The sequence below is a fragment of the Oncorhynchus keta genome, chromosome 10, assembly GCF_023373465.1.
Source record: "Oncorhynchus keta strain PuntledgeMale-10-30-2019 chromosome 10, Oket_V2, whole genome shotgun sequence".
Taxonomy (NCBI): domain Eukaryota; kingdom Metazoa; phylum Chordata; class Actinopteri; order Salmoniformes; family Salmonidae; genus Oncorhynchus; species Oncorhynchus keta.
In genome coordinates this window covers 45,070,402-45,093,159 of record NC_068430.1, presented here as the reverse complement: position 1 = coordinate 45,093,159, position 22,758 = coordinate 45,070,402, and the positions used below count along the sequence as shown (strand labels likewise).

Here is a 22,758-nt window from a genome sequence, read left to right as displayed (position 1 = left end):
TCATGCTGACTGCAAGAATGTCCACTAGAGCTGTTGCTAGAGAGTTTAATGTTCATATAAAACTAAGCAATTACCATGTCATTTAAAAATATAAAACAATTACCATCTGAGACAGCAGTACAGAATGAAGTGTTACTGAAATCACTTCAGGCTGTTATCAAAGTGTTTCATTAACTTTGCATTAAGCGCTAACCCAGCAAACATGTCCAGATTAACACAATGCAGGCTAAAATATTGGCCTCAAGTAGGCTGCCCACATTGGGCCCATGTGCCTTTCCTCATCGAATCCACATTGGACCCCAAGTCATTGCCCCAGTGTGTCCCAGTGTGGTCAGCCCATATCCTGTAAGGGCAGCCCTCACTTTGCTTGAAATAAGCTCCTCTTTTCCCAGCAAACAAATGTGCCGATGCACCTATGCTCATCGGCTCCATATTGGCCCCACGGTAGTTTGCTCCAAGGGCAGCCCTCACTGCCTGAAATAATCCCACCCTTAAGAAGCAGGATGTGCAGGTCATGGACTGGCGTGGTTACACGTGGTCTCCGGTTGTGAGGCTGGTTGGATGGACTGCCAATGACTTTGGAGGTGGCTTATGGTAGAGAAATTAACATTCAATTATCTGGCAACAGCTCTGTTGGATGTTCTTGCAGTCAGCATGCCAATTGCAAGCTCCCTCAAAACTTGAGACATCTGTGGCATTGTGTTGTGTGACAAAACTGCACAGTGTGGCTTTGTATTGTCCCCAGCACAATGTGCACCTGTGTAAGGATCATGTTGTTTAAACAGCTTCTTGATATGCCACAACTGTCACGTGGATAGATTAGCTTGGCAAAGGAGAAAGGCTCACTCATAGAGACGTAAACACATTTGTGCACCAACATTTTTGAGAAATACGCTTTTTGTGTGTATGGAACATTTCTGAGATCTTTAATTTCAGCTCATGAAAAATGTGACCAATACTTTACATGTTGCATTTATATTTTTGTTCAGTTCACACAGCCAAGATAATGCAGGAGTGGCTTCGGGACAAGTCTCTAAATGTCATTGAGTGGGCCAGCCAGAGTCCAGACTTGAACCCCATTGAACACTGAAGAGATCTGAAAATAGCTTGGCAGAGACGCTCCCCATCCAACCTGACAGAGCTTGAGAGGATCTGCAGAGAAGAACAGGAGAAACTCCCCGAATAAGGGTGCACCAAGCCATACCCAAGAAGACTTGAGGCTGTAATCGCTACCAAAAGTGCTTTGACAAAGTAATGAGTAAAATGACTGAATACTTATGTAAATGTGATATTTCAGTCTAAAAACGTTTTTTTGTTTTGTCATTATGGGGTATTGTATGTAGATTGATGAGAGAAAAAAAAAGAAAAAAAAGGCTGTAATGTAACAAAATGTGGAAAAAATCAAGGGATCTGAAAACTTTCCGAATGAACTGTATATACAGTACCAGTCAAAAGTTTGGATACACACCTACTCATTCAAAGGTTTTTCTTAATTGTTTACTATTTTCTACATTGTAGAATAATAGTGAAGACATCAAAACTATGAAAAACACACATGGAATCATGTAGTAACCAAAAACGTGTTTTAGATTCTTCAACATAGCCATCATATGCCTTGATGACAGCTTTGCACACTGTTGGCAATTCTCTCAACCAGCTTCACCTGGAATGCTTTTCCAAAAGTCTTGAAGGAGTTCCCACATATGCTGAGCACTTGTTGGCTGCTTTTCCTTCACTCTTCACTTAACACCCTGGCCGTCCTACAATCTAAACTAGATGCCCTCAATCTCACACAAATTATCAAGGTACCTACCAGGTACAACCCCAAATCTGTAAACATGGGCACCCTCGTAAACATCATCCTGACCAATTTGCCCTCTAAATACAGGATCTCAGCGTTCACTGCCTCATTGCCTGCGTCCGCTATGGGTCCGCGGTCAAACGACTACCCCTCATCACTGTCAAACGCTCCCTAAAACACTTATGCGAGCAGGCCTTTCTAATCAACCTGGCCCGGGTATCCTGGAAGGATATTGGCCTCATCCTGTCAGTGTCAAACAGTTAGAACTAAGACCAGATATAGCGCTTGGTTCACTCCAGACTTGACTGCCCTTGACCAGCACAAAAACATCCTGCGGCACACTGCACTAGCTTCAAATAGTCCCCGCGATGTGCAACTTTTCAGGGAAGTCAGGAACCACTATTCAAAGTCAGTTAGGAAAGCAAAGGCTAGCTTTTTCTAACAGAAATTTGCATCCTACAGCACAAATTCCAAAAGGTTTTGGTACACCATGGAGAATAAGAGCACCTCCTCTCAGCTGCCCACTACACTGAGGCTAGGAAACACTGTCACCACTGATAAATCCATGATAATTGAGAATTTCAATAAGCATTTCTCCACGCCGGCCACGCTTCCCACCTGGCTACCCCAACCCTGGCCAACAACTCTGCAGCTGGGGGTGCTTTTCCTTCACCCAAATCCAGACAGCTGATGTCCTGAAAGAGCTGCAGAAACTGGATCCCTGCAAATCAGCTGGGTTAGACAATCTGGACCCTCTCTTCCTAAAATCATCCGCCGCCATTTTCTCAATCACTATTACTAGTCTGTTCAACCTCTCCTTCGTATCGTCTGAGATTCCTAAAGTTTGGAAAGCGGCCGCTGTCATCCCCCTCTTCAAAGGGAGAGACACTCTTGACCCAAACTGTTACAGACCTATATCCATCCTGCCCTGCCTTTCTAAAGTCTTCGAAAGCCAAGTGAACAAACAGATACCGACCATCTCGAATCCCACTGTTCCTTCTCCGCAATGCAATCTGGTTTCCGAGCTAGTCACGGGTGCACCTCAGCCCCACTCAACGTCCTAAATTATATCATAATCACCTTCCTGAGCAGGATGACAGCTGCGTGGTCCCATGGTGTTTATACTTGCATACTATTGTTTGTACAGATGAACATGGTACCTTCAGGCGTTTAGAAATTTCTCCCAAGGATGAACGAGACTTGTGGAGGTCTACAATTTTTTGGCTGATTTCTTTTGATTTTCCCATGATGTCAAGCAAAGAGGCACTGAGTTTGAAGGTATGCCTTGAAATACATCCACAGGTACACCTCCAATTGACTCAAATTATGTCAATTAGCCTGTCAGAAGCTTCGAAAGACATTTTTAAAAATGTGTAATTTTCCAAGCTGTTTAACTTCTTTGAGATAGGGGGCACTTTCTGTCATTTCCCCAAGGTGTTTGCAGCATTGTGACGTATTTGTAGGCATATCATTGGAAGATTGACCATAAGAGACTACATTTACCAGGTGTCCGCCCGGTGTCCTGCGTCGAAATTATTGCGTAATCTCCAGGTCCATGCGCGTTCCATTTCTTCAGAGGAGAAACCAAACTGCCACGAATGATTTATCATCAATAGATATGTAAAAAACACCTTGAGGATTGTTTCTAAACACCGTTTGCCATGTTTCTGTCGATATTATGGAGTTAATTTGGAAAAAAGTTTGCGTTGTAATGACTTAATTTTCGGGTTTTTTCTTACCTAAACGTGATGAACAAAATGGAGAGATTTCTCCTTCACAAATAATATTTTTGGAAAAACTGAACATTTGCTGTCTAACTGAGAGTCTCCTCATTGAAAACATCTGAAGTTCTTCAAAGGTAAATTATTTTATTTGAATGCTTTTCTTGTTTTTGTGAAAATGTTGCATGCTGAATGCCAGGCTTAATGCTATGCTAGGCTATCAATACTCTTACACAAATGCTTGTTTAGCTATGGTTCAAAAGCATATTTTGAAAATCTGAGATGACAGTGTTGTTAACAAAAGGCTAAGCTTGAGAACTAATATATTTATTTCATTTCATTTGCGATTTTCATGAATAGTTAACGTTGCGTTATGCTAATGAGCTTGCGGAGATAATGACACTCCTGGATACAGGTTTTTTTCGTAGCCAAATGTGATGAACAAAACGGAGCGATTTGTCCTACACAAATAATATTTTTGGAAAAACTGAACATTTGCTATCTCACTGAGAGTCTCCTCATTGAAAACATCTGAAGTTCTTCAAAGGTAAATGATTTTATTTGAATGCTTTTCTTGTTTTTGTGAAAATGTTGCATGCTGAATGCTAGGCTTAATGCTATGCTAGGCTATCAATACTCTTACACAAATGCTTGTTTAGTTATGGTTCAAAAGCATATTTTGAAAATCTGAGATGACAGTGTTGTTAACAAAAGGCTAAGCTTGAGAGCAAATATATTTATTTAATTTCATTTGCAATTTTCATGAATAGTTAACGTTGCGTTATGGTAATGAGCTTGAGGCTATAAATAGGATCCCGGATACGGGATTGCTCGTCGCAACAGGTTAAAGGCACAGTCAACTTAGTGTATGTAAACTTCTGACCCACTGGAATTGTGATATAAGTGAAAAAATCTGTATGTAAACAATTGTTGGAAAAATTACTTGTGTCATGCACAAAGTAGATATCCTAACTGACTTGCCAAAACGATAACAAGAAATTTGTGGAGTGGTTGAAAAACTAGTTTTAATGACTCCAACCTAAGTGTATGTAAACTTTCGAATTCAAGTGTATCAATGATGTCGCTCTTGTTAATTCTTTGATCCACCTCTACACAGACGACACCATTCTGTATATATCTGGCCCTTCTTTGGACACTGTTAACAAACCTCAAAACAAGCTTCAATGCTACATAACACTCCTTCCGTGGCCTCCAACTCCTCTTAAACTATTCGTCCAGACTCATATTAAGAATCTCCAATCACAAAATAAATCTAGAATTGGCTTCCTATTTCAAAACAACGCCTACTTCACTCATGCTGCCAAACATATCCTCGTAAAACTGACTATCCTGCCGATCCTTGACTTCGGCGATGTCCTTTACAAAATAACCTCCAACATTCTACTCCAAAAATTGGACGCAGTCTATCACAGTGCCATCCGTTTTGTCACCAAAGCCCCATATACTACCCACCATTGTGACCTGTATGCTCTCGTTGGCTGGTCCTCGCTTCATATTTGTCGCCAAACCCACTGGCTCCAGGTCATCTATAAGTCTTTGCTAGGTAAAGATGTGCCTTATCTCAGCTCACTGGTCAACATAGCAACACCCACCCGTAGCACGCGCTCCAGCAGGTATATTTCACTGGTCATCCCCAAAGCCAACACCTGCTTTGGCTGCCTTTCCTTACAGTTCTCTGCTGCCAATGACTGGAACAAATTGCAAAAATCCCTGACGCTGGAGACATATATCTCCCTCACTAACTTCAAGCATCGGCTGTCAGAGCAGTTTACCGATTGATGCCGCTGTACACAGCCCATCTGTAAATAGCCCATCCAACCAACTATCCCCATATATATAGTTTTTCTATGTTGGCCTGATATGGTTCTCAATCAGAGACAGCTGTTTATCGTTGTCTCTGATTGGGGATCATATTTAGGCAGCCATTTTCCCTTTGTGTTTTCTGGGATCTTGTCTATGTGTAGTTGCCTGTCAGCACTCGTTTGTATAGCTTCATGTTTCGTTTTGTTATTTTGTTCAGTGTTTCATTCTTTTAATAAATACAAATGTACGCATACCACGCTGGGCCTTGGTCCGATCCTTATAACGAACGTGACAGAAGATCCCACCAACAAAGGAACAAGCAGAGTATTCAGGAGGAATGGACCTGGGAAGAGATTCTGGATGGAGCAGGACCCTGGACGCAGGCTGGGGAGTATCACCATCCTAAGGAAGCCTCCAGTATTTATGCTGCAGTAGTTTATGTGTCGGGGGGCTGGGGTCAGTTTGTTATATCTGGAGTACTTCTCCTGTCCTATTCGGTGTCCTGTGTGAATCTAAGTGTGCCTTCTCTAATTCTCTCCTTCTCTCTTTCTTTCTCTCTCTCGGAGGACCTGAGCCCTCGGACCATGCCCCAGGACTACCTGACATGATGACTCCTTGCTGTCCCCAGTCCACCTGAACGTGCTGCTGCTCCAGTTTCAACTGTTCTACCTTATTATTATTTGACCATACTGGTCATTTATGAACATTTGAACATCTTGGCCATGTTCTGTTATAATCTCCACCTGGCACAGCCAGAAGAGGACTGGCCACCCCACATAGCCTGGTTCCTCTCTAGGTTTCTTCCTAGGTTTTGGCTTTTCTAGGGAGTTTTTCCTAGCCACCGTGCTTCTACACCTGTATTGCTTGCTGTTTGGGGTTTTAGGCTGGGTTTCTGTACAGCACTTTGAGATATCAACTGATGTACCAAGGGCTATATAAATACATTTGATTTGATAGAGGCAGCGAAAGCGGAATGGCGATATTACGAGGAGTTGTACCAATGAGACAAGCACGAGAGGCAGCCCCATAAAATGTTTTTGGAGGGGGCACACAGGGAGATTGGCTGAGTCAGGTTGGAGACCTGAGCCAACTCCTCGTGCTTACCGTGGGGAGTGTGTGACTGGTCAGACACCATGTTATGCAGTGATGCGCACGGTGTCTCCAGTTCGTATTCATAGCCCGGTGCGCTCTATTCCAGCTCCTCACATTTGCAGGGCTAGAATGGGCATCCAGCCAGGGCGGATGGTCCCGGCTCAGCACTCCTGGTCTCCAGTACACCTCCTTGGACCAGGATATCCTGCGCCGGCTCTGCGTACTGTGTCTCCGGTGCGTCTGCACAGCCTAGTGCGTCCTGTGCTAGCGCCCCGCACTTGCTGGGCTCAAGTGAGCATCCGGCCAGGACGCATTGTGCCAGCTCTACGCTCCAGATCTCCAGTGCGCCTCCACTCGCCCTGAAGTGCGTGTCACCAGCAATACAGTGTGGCTAGCTCAAATCCTGACTGTTGAGTCAATCGAAACTGGATGTTCTAAATAAGCATTCTTATCAAACCGGTTTGAGCATACCCTCCAGGGACCACTGTTGAATGATCTCACCCATTTGTTGGTATGTGTGAAATGGTGAATTGAAATGCATTCCAGGTGTCTACCTCAGGAAACTGGTTGAGAGGAAACCAAGAGTGTGCAAAGCTGTTATCAAGGAAAAGAGCGGCCGCTTTGAAGAATCTGAAATAAAAAATATATTTGGATTTTGAAAATTGTAAAAATAAAGAAGAACCCTGGAATGAATAGGTGTGTCCAAACTTTTGACCAGTACTGTGTGTTATTATTTTTACAAGATAAAATTCCTAATATATCAACTGTACAGACTTCATCATTGGCAAAATACAAGACAATTTTGTTTTTACATAGCCTACCGAGTGGCGCAGCGGTCTAAGGCACTGCATCGCAGTGATTCAAGGCTTGATTTGATTCAAGGCTTGATTGATTTCCTCTTACACATTGGTGCGGGTGGCTTCGGGGTTAAGTGGGAAGCGTGGTTAGGCGGGTGATGTTTCGGAGGACATATGACTCAACCTTTTTCTCTCCAAAGCCCATTTGGGAGTTGCATCGATGAGACAAGATTGTAATTGGATATCACGAAAATGGGGATTTAAAAAAAAAAAAGTTTTACATTATATGACAGAACACATTGTTTCCATGTCTGTTGTGCCTGTGAGTACCTGTGCTGTGTTGTTTTGGCTTTTGTGCCGTGCAAATTGTGCATATATGATTACGGGTCTCGTCCTGTGGTGTATCATTGTACTCTTGTGTTTTCCGTTCTCGTCCCGTGTATGTATTCAAGGTACTCATCGCACTTTTGTTCGGGTTTCAACCCTGTGTTTTGTATACATGTTTGTTTGGTCTTTGTCACCATGCCTTTACATGGCACAATGTAATTGGGGCAATAAAAAATCCTATTACGCATTCCTGCGCCTGTTTCCCGATCCTTCACACAACATTACAGTCACCTTGGAACTATAAGGTTCTAGCTGAAAAAATGTGATTCCAAAACAATTGGCTTGAAAACTACGAACCCTGATTGGTTTGAATGGTGTCAGTCATTTTTATCTTGTATAATTTTTTAACTAAACAAAATGAATTGGGGTATTTGCAAACCATGTCCCTGAATATTCAAATTATCCCCCAACTCTACATTATTAAGTAGTGGGCTAGCCTGTGCTAGGTTTGGTGTGGGCTAGCCAATTCTGGGATAGTCCGTGTTTGGCTGGTGTGGGCTTGGTGAGTACTTTGTGTGGGCTAACCCCTGCCCACCTTCCCCACCAAACACACACATGGGGCCAATGGGGTCATATTTGCTGGGATATCATTTCACGACTGGATCATAGTCACATGGGGATTTTATTACACTGTTTTGGAGTGTGTCTCACCTCTTTGCCGATGTCCAGGTCGTAGTGGTCAGGTTCCATCTGTAACCGTCTGAGGCGAGCAATCTCCTCCCTTGGTGATTCCAGCACCCCCTCGCCCCGTACTGCAGCCTCCAGGTCCTTGATGTCCACCTCATGGGCTGTTAGCCTCCGCTTCACCTGGACACGCACAGAGATAAACAATTAGGAAAGAGACTGGGAGGCCATACCAAAGGCTCAGCCAATCAACATGGCCAGGAGAGACAGCCAAGGGGCCAGAATTAGAGGTATTCATGGATCCACCCAAATCCGAATACCGCAGATCTGACCTGGGACACGAGCAGGTTGGGGCCCAAAATTCAAACTTTTCCTCTGGTCCAGATCGGATCCTGTTTGGGTTTCGGATCTATGTAACTACAGCTGATAGACCTGTGTGGAACTGAATGTACCTGACCACAGCTCGGCATGGCCTGTTGTATATTTATTTTACACTAATAAGATGAATTTATTGACAGGCCTAGCCAACATATAAAAATGTATGCATAAATCAGAAGAGCAAATTGGCTGAAAAACATATATTTTTTTGTCACTCAGGTCTAGGTCTGGTTGTCGTCGGGTCCATTCGGGTTCAGGTTTGATGGTTCTCGGGTCCAGATCCCCCTTAAAAAAATACCGGGTCCGTTCAGGTCCGGGTCTGAATTGTCCTCACGTCTGTCCGGGTCCGGGTCCAACTTTTTAGACCCGAGAATAGCTCTAGCCAGAACAATATATTGGATCCTACTCAAGTTACATTTCAACGTGCAGTACATATTCTCGGTGGCTGACTATCAATGTATATGTATATGTAAATAGTTATGAGAGCCTACCACTCTGTAGTTTGTGCCTGCCTGGCTACCCAGGTTCAGACTGCGTCTCTTGTCCCTGACAGAGCTGCTCTGGTTCCTACGGATACGCTCGTTCTGCTCCTCAATGCTCATCTTGGACTTCACCTCAGCAGGGAACACTGCACTCTTCGGGCGCTCCTGTGACACAGGAATGACATGGAAATTATGATGGAGGGAATGACAATGGAATATGATAAAACGTCAAATGTCATGATCTTTTAAAGGATCAATTTGATTGCACCCTTCAATACACCAGACATAGGCCCACAACATAAAGGCAACATCAAATCGGTAAAATATCATAATATAGTTACAATACATCATGTCTATTGATCACATCACATCATCCACATAAGCTTCCTGAGTTCCATAATGCCCTCTCCGGCATGCTGCCTACCCTGGAGATTCCATTGGGCACTTTGCCGTTGCGTCGGGTGATTCCATGGTCGTAGGAGTGGCCCTGGTCCTCCATGGGAGACTTCGTTCTGGGAGGAACAATCCCCACTGGTCAGGGGACAGACAAACAGCGTGTCAGAGGATGACATGATGCGTCCCAAATGGCACCCTATTTCCTATATAGTCTCTGGTCAAGAGTAGTGCGCTATGTAGGGAATAGGATGACATTTGGGACGCCTCGACACAGAGGATGAGTCACGGGGGCTATAATCCAATCTATTATTCTGTAAACAATTGACTTTTATAAGGTCCAGCTCGTCATGAGGACCGTATTAGTAATCTAATTTTATTTTTGTGCTAGCAATAGTATATACTTGATTATGATGTAATTTATTATATTATTAGATTTGGTTTGACATTTGAAGTGGATTTCATTCCGAGTCTGAGGGGAGCCTTCTTTTTTTTTTAAAGGTTTAGCATTGTCTAACAGTTTGGGATTAGATCAGAAATGCATTTGCGAAAGAAGTCATATGTAATATTAATAAAGAAGTTCACAGTAGCTCCAGTACAGGTTTAGAGAACTGAAATATAACTCCCCTTTTTGGCGCCATAGAGATTGTATAACTCTGCTAGTTTAAATGCAAGGTAGCATTACACGTTTACGCACAAAGGCCTCAAACAGTAGACTACAAGGTATGAGTCATTGCTGCCTATGCAGACTGACGAACCAGAACTACATTACTGAGGCTCCATTGCTTCCTGTACCTTTATTCATGTTGGCCTGTCGATCCTGATCCATCTCCTGAGCTTCGTTGCTATTGGTCCGTTCTCCCGGTGACACATCCTGTCGGTAACCATACTTTTGCTGCAACACAGAACACGAGGAGGAGATAATGAATCATCACCCAATCAAAAGTAAGAGCTTTACACACCAGGAGAGTATTGGCACTAGTCAGGCAACAGCATCATACCCAGCTACGCAGGTAGCTATTAGCCATATGGTTACCCAAACACAGAATGCATTACATAATATGCATTAGTGTGGACAGCAATGATGGGGTTATTGACAGATATAGTGGCAGACTCCAGAGCTCAATGGTTGGAAAGAGATCCGGCATAAGCGGAAGCGCACGGTCTACACACTACAGCACAGACACAGCACTAGCACAGGGACGAGCACAGTCACATTACTATCACATCACTACACCAACTGACACACAGACAGCATGGTCAAGAAACCACCACCTTAGCGTTCCTATGGGAACCTGCAACTCGCCCTTAGCTTAGCCGTAGCATTCAGAAGCACCCAGTACTAGAAAGAATTGTTAGATTAGATTTAAAATACGGGCATTGTGTTTTTGTTTTTGTTTGATATTGTTGCTTTAGAACTTGTTTGATTAATTACTGGTCAACTGATGAATATATTGTTGGCCACACAATAACCAAATGTGCTGTTAAATGTATGAAGAGTTTGCAGTATCAACCATAGAAAGTGATTGATTGACAGCTGTTGTTCAATGTGTAAGAGCATACTAAGGTGAGACCAGTGTCATTTCAGAATAATCATTTCTAGTGCTGGTGCTTTTGGAGAGCTGAAACAGGCCGAGATGGAGAGCGAGAGAAAGAAGGAAGAGATGGTGGAATAGGAGCCGTGAGTAGTGAAGCACTAGAACAGACGGAGAGGTGTGAGAGTGTGTATGGTGGAGGGATTGGGTGATGAGGAATGAAAAAGCTTTAGGAGTTCGGGAACGTTTTGGGGAAGACAGTGATGGCTTCAAGGACAGGTAACAACTGCGCTTGTGGTAGAAGTTGCCTTAACCACAGATCTAGGATCAGTTTATTATACCGCTTATCCTTACTTTACCCAGTAGGGGTATGAAAATAAATCTGTCCCTGAATCAGTGGTTATGGACATATACCTCCTTGGGGGCGTGGCCGGGGGCATGGCAGGGACGGTAACTCCCTCCCACCCTCCCGGCACCAAATACCTTTCTGCTGTGGGACTCTTCATCGTCAATGTAACCGTCCTCCAGACCCAGGCTGCGTGGCCAGGCAGAGCTGTCGAACGGCAGAGGGGGGATGGAGGGGGGCGATTCCAGGGGGCAGTAGGATTTGGGAAGTGGTGGCCGTGGCGGGCCAATGTCCTACAGCCACGAAAAGGAGGGAAGGAGACGGAGAGGAAGAGAGGGAAGGAAGGAAGGATGGAGGAGGAAGGGAGGAGGAGGAAGAGAGAGCGCTGTGCATCAGGAGGAGTGACAAAAGCCAGGCGGAGTGCAGAGCAGAGAGGATCATGGGACGATTTGAGGAATGGAGCCCCGACCCCAAGAACTTCAGAGGTAATGGGTCACAGGTGTCCAATGATATGCCTGTTCTGAGAGCAAGCATGAATGCACACACTGATGCATTCTAATCATATTAGTAGCACTGATACAGACCACTGATTGCTGCTGAATTTGAAAATCAAGATAGAAAATAGCACCACAGTTTTCGACAGACACTGTAAACAGTTACAGTTATTACGCAACACAGATGATACGTAGGCTTATATGATTCACAAAATCAACTGTTATTTTCTGCTCTTTCTGCACTATAATTCAAATTTCAGCGGCATTATGAACTCCATTCCCAACAGAGAGAAAGAGAGAGTTGGCTGAGAGCCAGAGGAAGGCAGAGCACTACAGGCTTCAGGGTTTCATACTAAAACAGGAGGATCCGTCCCCAGTGCCAGAGCGCCTCCGTATCGTCTGAACTTCATCCCTCACTACATCCCTCACAGCTGATATGGACCTGGGAAACCCGCTGAGGAGATTTCTTGGCCTATCATATTCCTTGATACCAATGAATTAATCTATTGATTGATTAAGCACCATAGAGGAAAGAAGAACGCAGACACTTTGACCCTGAAGGACTGGAGGACTATATCACACGGCCATCCAACCACAGATACGATGGATGAAAACACAACTTCCTAATTGGTCAGAGGTGCGGATCTGAACGGACGGTCTGCCTGGCACTTTGTGTATCCCACAGACCTACACCACTGAGTGCCGTGTTCTACATAGTGAGTGATGCCGTACAGAAACAGGAGAACATTTCCACATCGCCACATTTCTGCTCCACCTCCCAATTATGTTTCTATAAATAATGTGTGTCTGTAGTTGGCCAGGGATTACGCAGAACACTTGAAATAACCTGTCATCCTAACTGCCTCTAACTGAATCTTAGCTAAGTGGATCAGGAGATATGTGAAGGCTCTCTGTTGCCGAGTGGACACACCAGGTCATGCTCTTTAGATTTGAGATGAAAGGAAAATGTGTGGTTGCACCCTGGTCAATAACAGCACTACAGGAACTTCAGAGCTAGTTTTTTTTTCTGGCAGTGAAAGGAGTCATTGATGTTGAAATGGCACTTTATATAATTATTTAACTATGTGTTATGCAGGTTGAAAACTCCTGACTTCCCTTTTTCCTGGGAACGTCCTTCAGTGAGGATTCCCTGAGCCTGCTGGACATGGAACTTTAACTTTATTAACCACTGACTAGGACCATTAGTCACCTTCAGCCTCAACTTTTCCCCAGAAAGCATAACACATTCTGTTTTAAACTTCCAGCTATGCTTCTTACTATTGGCCAATACACTGTAATATAAGCTGCATCATCATAACATAGTACAACATCACATTCTAACTGTTGTTGTGTCAAGTCTGTCTGGTGTGGGCTACAATTGCTGCAGTTGTGGCACCGTTACTGTCCACCAGGTCTATAGATGGGTCTTCCTGTACACTCTGACCTAAGGCCTGTTGTTTGGATGAGTGTGTGGTGGTATCGGGGTGTGGGGGTGTAGGGTAAGCACCGTCGATAACATCGAGCTGGTTGTTGGGGAAGGTGAGTGGGCGAGTGCGGGTACGTGAGCGGGATCGTCCTTGGGATTGTTCTCGGGACTGAGTGGCTAAGCAGAGGACCCGGTACTGTGTTTCAGTACTGAGAACTCTGGTCCTGGGGTGAGGTGGTAGGGAGTGTTTATGTGGATCTGGAGTATGGCTACAGGCTAGTTGGCTAACCAGACAGGGGTTTGGGCGGGAATTTGAGTACTTGGTCTCAGTGACAGTCAGGTGGGTGTGCTGAGGTGGGTATCTGAGGAAGGCAGGGTAGCTAGCTCGGTAGGAAGGTGGGTCTGGGAGAACATCTTTCCTGTAGCCAATGGCTTGCTGTTTCAGCTGAGGGGAAAGCTCATTGGTTAGCTGGGTGTGTTGGTGGCTGGGGTTACTGCCAGTAGGTGCTTGCTGATTGGTTAGTTTGGCAGGGTGGGTGGGTGAGTGGGTAAAGCTATGGCTGTCTCCTTGGAGGAGTAGAACTCCAGAGCTGGCTCGGTGGCTGTTTGGCTCTAGATGTGTACTGTCCATTTTGGCAGGCTGATTGACTTGGCTGGTGCTGTGGGTGGGGTTGGGGCGGGTGTTTGGTTGGGTGTCTTTGGTGTCTCTAAGGTCATGCTGGTTGGCTTGGGAGGTGTATGGTTGTGCATGTTGCTGGGTGTCTATACTCTCTACAGGGGCAAGCTGGTTGGCTTGGCAAGTGAAAGGCTGGGAGCTTGGCTCAGGACCAGGGTGTACATTTGGTTCAAGACCAGGGTGCCTATTTGGCTCAGAACTTGTTTGGGTGTTAAGTATGGATTTAAGTTTAGGACGGAACTGGGTGGCTAAGTACAGGATTTGGTACTGTGTTTCAGGACTGAGAGACCTGGACTGGGTGTGAGGTAAAGAGTGTATATGGGGGTATGGGGGACCAAGTTGGATGTTAGGTTGATGACCCGGGTGGGTTTTTGGCTCAGACACTGGTCTATTTGGATCATCACCTAGTTGGGTGTTGGATTCAGGACCTAGTTGAACACTTTGTTCTGGCTGGGTGTTAGGTTGAGGACTCAGGTGGGTGTTAGGTTGAGGACACAGGTGGAGACCCAGGTTGGTGTTTGGGTGGTTGCGTGGGTGGTAGGAAGGGCTGGTGCTTACCTCCGGACCCAGCTGTTTGGTGGGGGAAGCCTGGGAGCCGGGCACTGGGGAGAAGGGGCTGAGTGGACTGGTGAGGCTTACTGAACTCAGGGGACTGGCAGGACTATTGGTGCTAAAGGAACCTGATGCCCCACTGGCCACTGTGGGAGAGAGGGGAAAGGGAGATGGGGGACATGAGAGAAGAGGAGAGGAAAGGACAAGAAAGAGAATTGCGTAAACAAAAGAAGATAGGAGATATTGATTAAACAAAGAGAGAAGGGAGTTAGATATGCATGTAGCATACTGTTCACCCAAATACTCATATTTATTAATTTATTCGATTATCATCTTGTGTTGGAGTGGCAATTACTATATTTGTGTGAGACTATAGTGTATGTTATGTTGTTGTGAGGTGATGCGTACCCCTGTGTTTTGCTGTGTCTGTGCCTCTGGAAAGGTTGCTCTTGTGGAGCCCCTCCCACACTTCCTGAACTCTCCAGAACTCCTTCTGAATGTGTCTATGGACCATCTCACTCTGACCAAGGAGAGTAGGGGGTGGAAAGAAGACGAGGGAAGGAAAGGTGATACGAGAAGGATAGAGGAGAGGAAAATGTTAGAGAATAACATTTTAAGTATACTACTGAATAATAGCTTGTTAATAACTTATTTTTGTTATTATCAAGTATTCTGTTAGAAAACAAGTCAGTGAGTGATGCAGGAGTTACAGTCGGTGGATCGGTTATAAGACCAGAGTATTGTGAAGGAGCGAGACACCAGATAGCCTTATTGTCTTAGAAAACAACAGGGTTGCATTGATTAGTGCACACTGTAGCAAAACATTTCGCAACAGAAAATGAAAACATGCATTTTTATTGGACAAGTTCAGGTACTCTATCCCAGTTTCGGCCCATTTGCGTCCATTTCATTCCTAGTGAATACGACTGTGTTAGTGAGTGGGTCACAGACACTGCAGTCTCTTCACAGTTCACCACCATGAGCCAGGTTCCATCCCATGGAAAGGAGTGACAGTCAGGTGTTTAATGGGGCAGGTTGACTACACAATGATAAATAGGACATGATGAACATTTTAATTGTGTTCATTTCTTATTGATGAGCGATTCATATGCTTTTTAAATTATTGATTAGAAGGAAGGTTTCCGCCCAGCTATTAGCAACCTAGGATAACACTGTGGTACCTGGAAAACAGCCACAGATAAGCCCTAGAAGCTAGAATGGAACCATACAGGTGGGTTATGAACAGGTGAGATTATAGGATCAGTTCCATTCTAGTCATTTTATTTATAGGCTTCAAATTCAGTGTTCAATTGGTGACTGGCTAAAAACACGCCACAAGAAAAATGTTGAAGATTTGGTGGATCACAGAGTAGATGACCAGTGTGGGGTCCTGATGAAGAGAGGGTGTCCGTGTACCTGCCCGCCTGCGTTGAGCTGCTCCCACAGGTCCCCATGGATAGCGTTGACCTCGTCCTCCAGAGCTTCAAACTCCATCCGTGTGGTGGTCAGAGCCTGGGGACAGCAGGGGATAGAGGAGACACTCAGGACTTGGAACTATGAAAGTTTTTCCTAGATCAAAAAGGGGCTCGGGTGGTGGGCACATGCGTTTTTTTTTGCCTATATATGTCGAATCCATTGACTACACAGTATCTATCACATTGGAGTAGGAGAGTTGTCATCTGATGGAGATCAGATGTTATAGATTACAAATAGAAGGTCATAGTTTAGATTTAGAGAAATGGGTTATGCGCCATGTCTCTTTCACAGGATACCTTGAAAGGATCTCCTTGATTTACTCATTTCACATTTAGGTTACAGTATATATAATGGATCACTATGGATTATCATAGATTGCTATAATCTTCTGTATGTGTCTTACGCTGGATGCCTGGGAGAGTTCTCCTCTGATGTTGATGAGCTGGTTCTGCAGTGTCTCCTTCTTCAGCTGTAGTTTGTCTGCAACCAGCGGCTGACCCCGGTACAGCTCCATCTCCTGATGTGTGGCCACCAGTGCTCCCTCTAGGCTGTCCTGGGAACAGCAGGTAACAGGGGACATGTCAGGCAATGGTTGGGGAGTAGGGTGACGTTTCCCTTAGATGCTGACCTTGGGTCAGTTTTGCATTCTCACTTGATAATGGTTAAGGTTAGGACAGGGGAAGAGGAACGCTAGGTTTTTACCTAGGGGTGGTCTTTTATGTTTACTTTCATTAGCAGCTTTGTATTTCGTACAGTACCTTGTCCATTCTCAGCCTGTGAACAACTGCCTCCTGGTCCTTTAGAAACCTGTTTTGCTCACACAGACGACCCAAGAGTTTCTAACAGAGGAGAGAGAGAGAGAAAGAGAACGAGAGAGAGGGAGAGAGAGAGAGACATTGGAGGAAGTGCGTTTGCAGGGGAGAGGATGGTTTCTGAGGGTTGATTGTTTAAGAGAGGAGGAGAGAGGATGGTTAGATGGAGGGATGTGGCCTTACGCTGGTCTCAATCTCATTGAGTTTCAGTGTGGGGTGAAGCTCCCTGTATGGGTCATGGAACGGAGGCACCTGGGAAAACAGAGGCAGGACTCATTCTTAATACTAACATTACATCAACCAGAACCCAATTCAAACAAATTCTCCATAGATCAAGGGTTTGCAAAACAACTCGCAGCCAGAGTGAGCAATTGGAAAGGCCCAGATCCATGTGGCTGTAAACAACACTTTATCAATAGCTTAGAACCAAACAGAATAAGTGTAAAACACCGTACCATACCATGTGCATAGTACATACTGTACATAATGACATCACTACTACACAGGACAATGTATATTGAATCAATATTAATACTGATATACTGGACAAATAAGATCATGACAATAGCCAATCAATAACTTTAAAAAAAAAGCATAAATAAAACTGTGATGTTTACAGCATCGAGCAGTAAGAGCCGACAGGGTGAGCTGGAATGATAAACCCCTCTGTCAAAAGGTCATATCCAGGTTGTCCATGTCCTTATGGAGCACTGTGATTGGAAAGTATGTGAAGGAGGATATGACATCGCAGTGAAGACAGAGGGGCACGCAGAAGAGACAGAATTAGGCTACAGCACAAGACAGGATATGACATAGAACACAGATGGAAAAACAAAGGAACTTAACAAAGACACATACAACACTGCATGGTGAAGCAAAATGGATAACTAAAATCGCCATCGAATTGGTTGGACAAAGAAACCGAAAGCTAGAAGAGAGCCTAGCGTCTTACATCCACATGCTAGAGTAGGGTACTGGAGAGAGGAGGGAGAGGCAGGCTTGGGCTTGGCTGTATAGACCTTGGGGGAGACTGAGGAGTCAGGGGGAAATCCTTCACCTTGATTCTATCTAGACAACAGCTGAGCCTCCTAGCCTAGATCACTAGTGACTAGAAAAGCCCTGAAGAGGGCAGTAGCTGACCTCTATGGAAAGAGCACAAGCACAACTTAGTTACACTCTGACAGCAGAAAGCCTGTGGCTACAAGGCAAGTACAAAACAATCTGTGCTGTAACGGTCCAGGCTTCTTGGAAAAGCATTAGTCAGCTGTTAGTAAGTGTAGAGTAGGCATTTACTGGTCTTATTGCATAGATACATGTGTCTTATTATTAGTCTTTGAGGAGGGGGATAGTGTGAGGGTATGGGAGTCTTTGTGGAGCAGTGTTTAACAAATAGTGGGTTGGAACTGCTTTCCTTTGGGTTTTGGCATATGACTGGGTCATGGTTAGAAAACATGATTTTTTACTTGGTTACTTATATGAAACGTTCAAAGGCTTTAGGTGGAAAACGTTTTTGTGGGGGGCTGTGGGTCTAGCTGAAGCCTGTCTCTCTGGGACACTCTCTCCTCTCTTACTTGTGCGAAGAGCTTTGCTCTAGGGGAGGATCGCTCCACCATTCTGGTTACCATGCCGACAACGTGATCTCTCCCGGTCACCTGGGGCAAAACACACTGCCCATCATTCTCCTGGTTGCCACAGTAATGACCAGGAGCCTGACGTCTTACTTGCATTTGAGAATGAAATTGGATACATCGAAGAGACACATTTCTGTTTGTGTACAATGTCCAACAAAGAGTTCCAGTACTGTGATCTGAAATGGTGCGTAATACTGTAGCACTATGACCTGGTCATTATGATAAGGTGTAAGCAGTCCGTGACAGGGAGACAGGGGAAAGTGGATAAGACAGTGGGAGTGAATGTGGACTGTGTTGTTTAGCAGGTGACAACATGGACAATCTTCCACGTGACAATACATCTAAACAATGTGGCAGAACGTTGTCAACACAAATGCTGTCAACCGCACTGTGTGACGGGGTTTATAATATAACCAACAGTTTGCGGATGATCAGAATGTCACTCTTCGCAAAGGTCTCACGACTTCTGCTCTGTACTCAGTAAGTTACAAAGCTTTCACAAATTGACTGACTCAGCGAAATGTGTGAAGGTATTAAATGTATTAAGCAATCCGATTTGGTTTGGCGCTGTGATGTGTTCCACGGCAGGGGTAGAGGTGTGTCCAGAGATGCCCACGGTACGTACCTGTTGATCGAGGTACTCCAGGTTTCTCTGGAGCTGCAGGTCTAACATGTCCTCCTAATAGAGCAGCATAAGCAGCAACAGTGAAAAGGACAAGGACAGTGCAAGACCCAGTACCAGAGACGCCAGTCAAACCAGTAGCAGCACCATCAGTGGCACCAGCAGACGCAGAAACAGACAGGGAGAGTGTAAGAGGGAGAGAGCGAGAGAGAGAGAGAGAGAGAGAGAGAGAGAGAGAGAGAGAGAGAGAGAGAGAGAGAGAGAGAGAGAGAGAGAGAGAGAGAGTGACAGAAGTAAATAAAAGAGAGAGACAAAAAAAGAGGGAGAAAGAGAGTGACCAAGAATGAAAGAAAAAGAGACAGCGAGATAGTGGAGACAGGGAGGACAGACATAAGAACTCAAACCAGAAACAACAGGAAAGCACAGCTATAGCATACCTTTAGTTGCTGGTTACATTTTAAGCAGAGGTAGCTGCCAAGGACCTTATCCCCGCCAAGTGAGTGTGTAGGTGTGTGAAAGTGTGTGTGAGTACTCTAGCCAAGTGTCTCCCAAACTTGACATTGGACTCATTGGTCTGTATCTCTTGACAGTGTAACATTCTTTGGGAGGACGTACCATTTTGCTGTGGAGAGAGGGGGAGGCAGGGTAGTTGTAGTGGTACATTCCTTGGCTTAGCGACCTCCTGTCTCCAGGGTAATCATACTGAAATAAGATAAATAACCAGGATGTTCTGGGATCACTATGATTTTGGCCTAAAAACACAAACAAATCTTCACCCATTAACAGCTGACTCTTGACAATAACACACACACACACACACACACACACACACACACACACACACACACACACACACACACACACACACACACACACACACACACACACACACACACACACACACACACACACACACACACACACACACACACACACACACACACACACACCCTCTCCCATCTCTCACCTTGGGAGAGCTCAGTGATCTCCTCAGTCCATACACAGAGGGGTCAGCGTAGATCACATCCTCCCGTAGCCTGCCTGGTCCTCTATCAAACCGGGCCGAGGGTGAGCAGATAGGCGAGGCAAAGCTATGGGGGCTGGGAGAGTAGGGACCACCCGTGGACGAGGAGGGGGACCTGGGAACGGACCTAGACCTAGGTTGGATGGACAGACGCCTCATGGCGGTCTGGGCTGCATCCATCTGGCCGTAATAGGCAGGGCTGGGTGGGGGGCCGTATGGGTCTCGGAGGGGCGGGGGTCTGAAGAGGGGCCCGTCCCGCAGTGAGCGTCTCTTCTCATCGTTGGTCCAGCGAGGGGGGCCCATGTGGTCGTAGCCCACGGCTGACACGGAGCAGATGCTGTCAGGGCGTACGCCTGGAGGGTAGAGGGGGTACTCCTCCACATAGCCCGGACCGCCCCCCACGCTACTGTAGACGCTGTAGTAGTCAGCTGGTACGCCACGGTTCACTGTGTAATAATGAGATGGACTAGGGGAAGAGAGCGAGAGAGAGACGGTTGAAGGGAAAACATGTAGTTGTAGACACTAAAAATACAAACAAGTCTTCACTCTACCACTCCCTTAATCTCACTTTCTATTACTCGTCCTCATCCTCTCTCTTACCTCTCTACCTCTGTCTCTCTCACCTGTTCAAGTCCTCCTGTACAGCTATGACTCTGCGCTGGTTGACCCACTGCTGTAGCTGAGTCATGGAGCTCTTCCTCTGGGCCTGTCTTTCAGGGTTTGTCCGTGGCACGAAACCCCGTCTCAGCACCACGTTCTCAGGCTGCTCCCTCACCTCCCTCCCCTCTCTCATCCCTCCCTCTGGAGGTGCCTGGGGTGGCCTCCCGTTACCCTGGGGTGGTCCGTTTCCATAGTTTGGGGGTCCGTAGGTGCCCCACCCATTGGGCTGGTAATGGGGTGCACCCCCAGGTCCAAGCACTCCTCTCTCCCCCCTCTCCCCTCTCTCTCCCACCATCCTCCCGTCCTTTTCTGAATGGCTGGTAGAGGGAGGGGGCGTTTCCATGGCGTCGACCCCGTTGACCTTGTGATGTGCGGGTTCTCGTGATCCGCGCTCTGGGTCTAGGAGTTCAGTCGTCTGGCCGTTGTCCTCAATGTGTGTGTGCGTCTGGGTGTGTGGTTCAGGTCCTTTGGTTACCAAGGTGTTACCATGGAGTTCTGCTGTGGGCGTGGTGGCCTCGGAGTTGGTGGTCCTGTGGCGAAGGGACAGAGTTAGAAAGTGTGTGTACATGCGTGCTTGCGTGAGTGCGTGTGTGTGTGTGTGTGTGTGTGTGTGTGTGTGTGTGTGTGTGTGTGTGTGTGTGTGTGTGTGTGTGTGTGTGTGTGTGTGTGTGTGTGTGTGTGTGTGTGTGTGCGTACATGCATGTGTGTGCTTGTGTGGACCTCTGTGCAGGCGGTATCTGGACGTGTGCAGCCTCGTTCATAGCGTCGATCCACTCCTCCTGTTCCTCGGCAGTCTCAGCGCCGAAGTAGTACGTGCGTGTTCCTGCGTGTTCAGCCTGCAGGCAGAACACAATGGTGCCCTTAATCTCACCTTCCTCCTCTTCCTCGTACCAAACCTGGAACAGACAGAGAGAAGATACGGCGTTGGACAGAGCATTCCTCACGTGAAACATCACCATCAGCAGCAGCATCATCACACACTTTCATGCATTTTAAGCAAAATCACACACACAGGTCTCAAACGCATGCATATAAAATGCATGCATTTTAATGTTGCCTTGAATAATTGTCAATGGCCAACAAACCTTCCATACACAGTACTACTAGCATATTGGAGAATGATTAAACAGCTGCATTTAGTTTAAATGATCAGCATCGACTGATGTATTGGTGAGTAGTTAGAGCATGCAGACGACGGCCTGGTTAGGGCAGTCAGAAAATAGCTCAGGTTAGTGGTGAATATCCAGCCTTTAGAATGGCACCGCAGCAGTGAAGGATGGGCATATCAACGAGGCCATTTAGAACTCAGTCAATGGCTGTGTTCGAATGATCAAATCTGTAATGCATTGTGGGTCAATTGTGACTGACTGACTGATCTACGAGTAACAGTGAGTTGTTGTTTAAGATGCGAGGCGATTTGTAGATCGGTCAATCGCGCCTTGCCTACAATGCTGGCTGGCTGTAATGTCGAACACGCCCGTTAACACGCAGTTTAAAAACAGTCACTCCGTCTACAGACGCTTGGCAGTAAAACCAACAGGGTGAAACCAGTTTGTCACTCTGTAGCAGTTAGTCACCGGCGCCATGCAGTGAACAGAGAAACCATGCAGTTGGGAGGAGGTGAAGAGAAAGGGTGAATAAAGGGTGAATACTACCTACATGAAATAAGATCAGCCGGGGAACTCTACACAGGCACAATGGAGGACAGCTATGCTCAGGGGTCCTCACAGGTTGGGGTGAGAGGGAGGAGAGGAGAGATCGGTAAGGGTCAGAAGGTTATAAAGGTCAGAGGTCAGAGCACATTGACTGGTGGGGTACCCAGAGGGTAAAGGTAGGCAAGGGGGTGGGCGAGGATCCTAGAGAGAGGTAAGGGTGCAGTGAGACCTACAGTGTATGTCTTATATTTCTGTGAAACTCAAGGACCCACAAATATCCGGCAAGCACTGGTGTCCTGAAAGAAATACTGGTTAATAACGAGATGATACATTCATGTCCTTTCTCTTCC

The 22,758-nt window shown here is 45.8% G+C and overlaps 1 protein-coding gene across 20 annotated transcripts in view; it reads right to left on the bottom strand.

The window, feature by feature from the left end:
* The window catches only part of LOC118388824 (pleckstrin homology domain-containing family A member 6-like), a 179,590-nt gene that overhangs the window by 11,205 nt on the left and 145,627 nt on the right, over nucleotides 1-22,758 (bottom strand). For 10 of the 20 annotated variants that reach the window (XM_052527135.1, XM_052527140.1, XM_052527137.1 and 7 more), the window contains 16 exons: nucleotides 21,450-21,649; nucleotides 20,717-21,283; nucleotides 20,037-20,559; nucleotides 19,685-19,771; nucleotides 19,073-19,126; nucleotides 17,000-17,068; nucleotides 16,763-16,843; nucleotides 16,408-16,557; nucleotides 15,945-16,040; nucleotides 14,937-15,048; nucleotides 14,535-14,674; nucleotides 11,518-11,673; nucleotides 10,295-10,394; nucleotides 9,531-9,637; nucleotides 9,116-9,271; nucleotides 8,274-8,429 (listed from right to left, as the gene is read on the bottom strand). In XM_052527135.1, the coding sequence (XP_052383095.1) occupies nucleotides 8,274-8,429; nucleotides 9,116-9,271; nucleotides 9,531-9,637; nucleotides 10,295-10,394; nucleotides 11,518-11,673; nucleotides 14,535-14,674; nucleotides 14,937-15,048; nucleotides 15,945-16,040; nucleotides 16,408-16,557; nucleotides 16,763-16,843; nucleotides 17,000-17,068; nucleotides 19,073-19,126; nucleotides 19,685-19,771; nucleotides 20,037-20,559; nucleotides 20,717-21,283; nucleotides 21,450-21,649 (2,754 nt within the window). Of the gene's footprint in view, nucleotides 1-8,273; nucleotides 8,430-9,115; nucleotides 9,272-9,530; nucleotides 9,638-10,294; nucleotides 10,395-11,517; nucleotides 11,674-14,534; nucleotides 14,675-14,936; nucleotides 15,049-15,944; nucleotides 16,041-16,407; nucleotides 16,558-16,762; nucleotides 16,844-16,999; nucleotides 17,069-19,072; nucleotides 19,127-19,684; nucleotides 19,772-20,036; nucleotides 20,560-20,716; nucleotides 21,284-21,449; nucleotides 21,650-22,412 lie in introns of all 20 variants that reach the window. The other 10 variants (XM_052527133.1, XM_052527147.1, XM_052527148.1 and 7 more) reach the window with 7 other exon arrangements.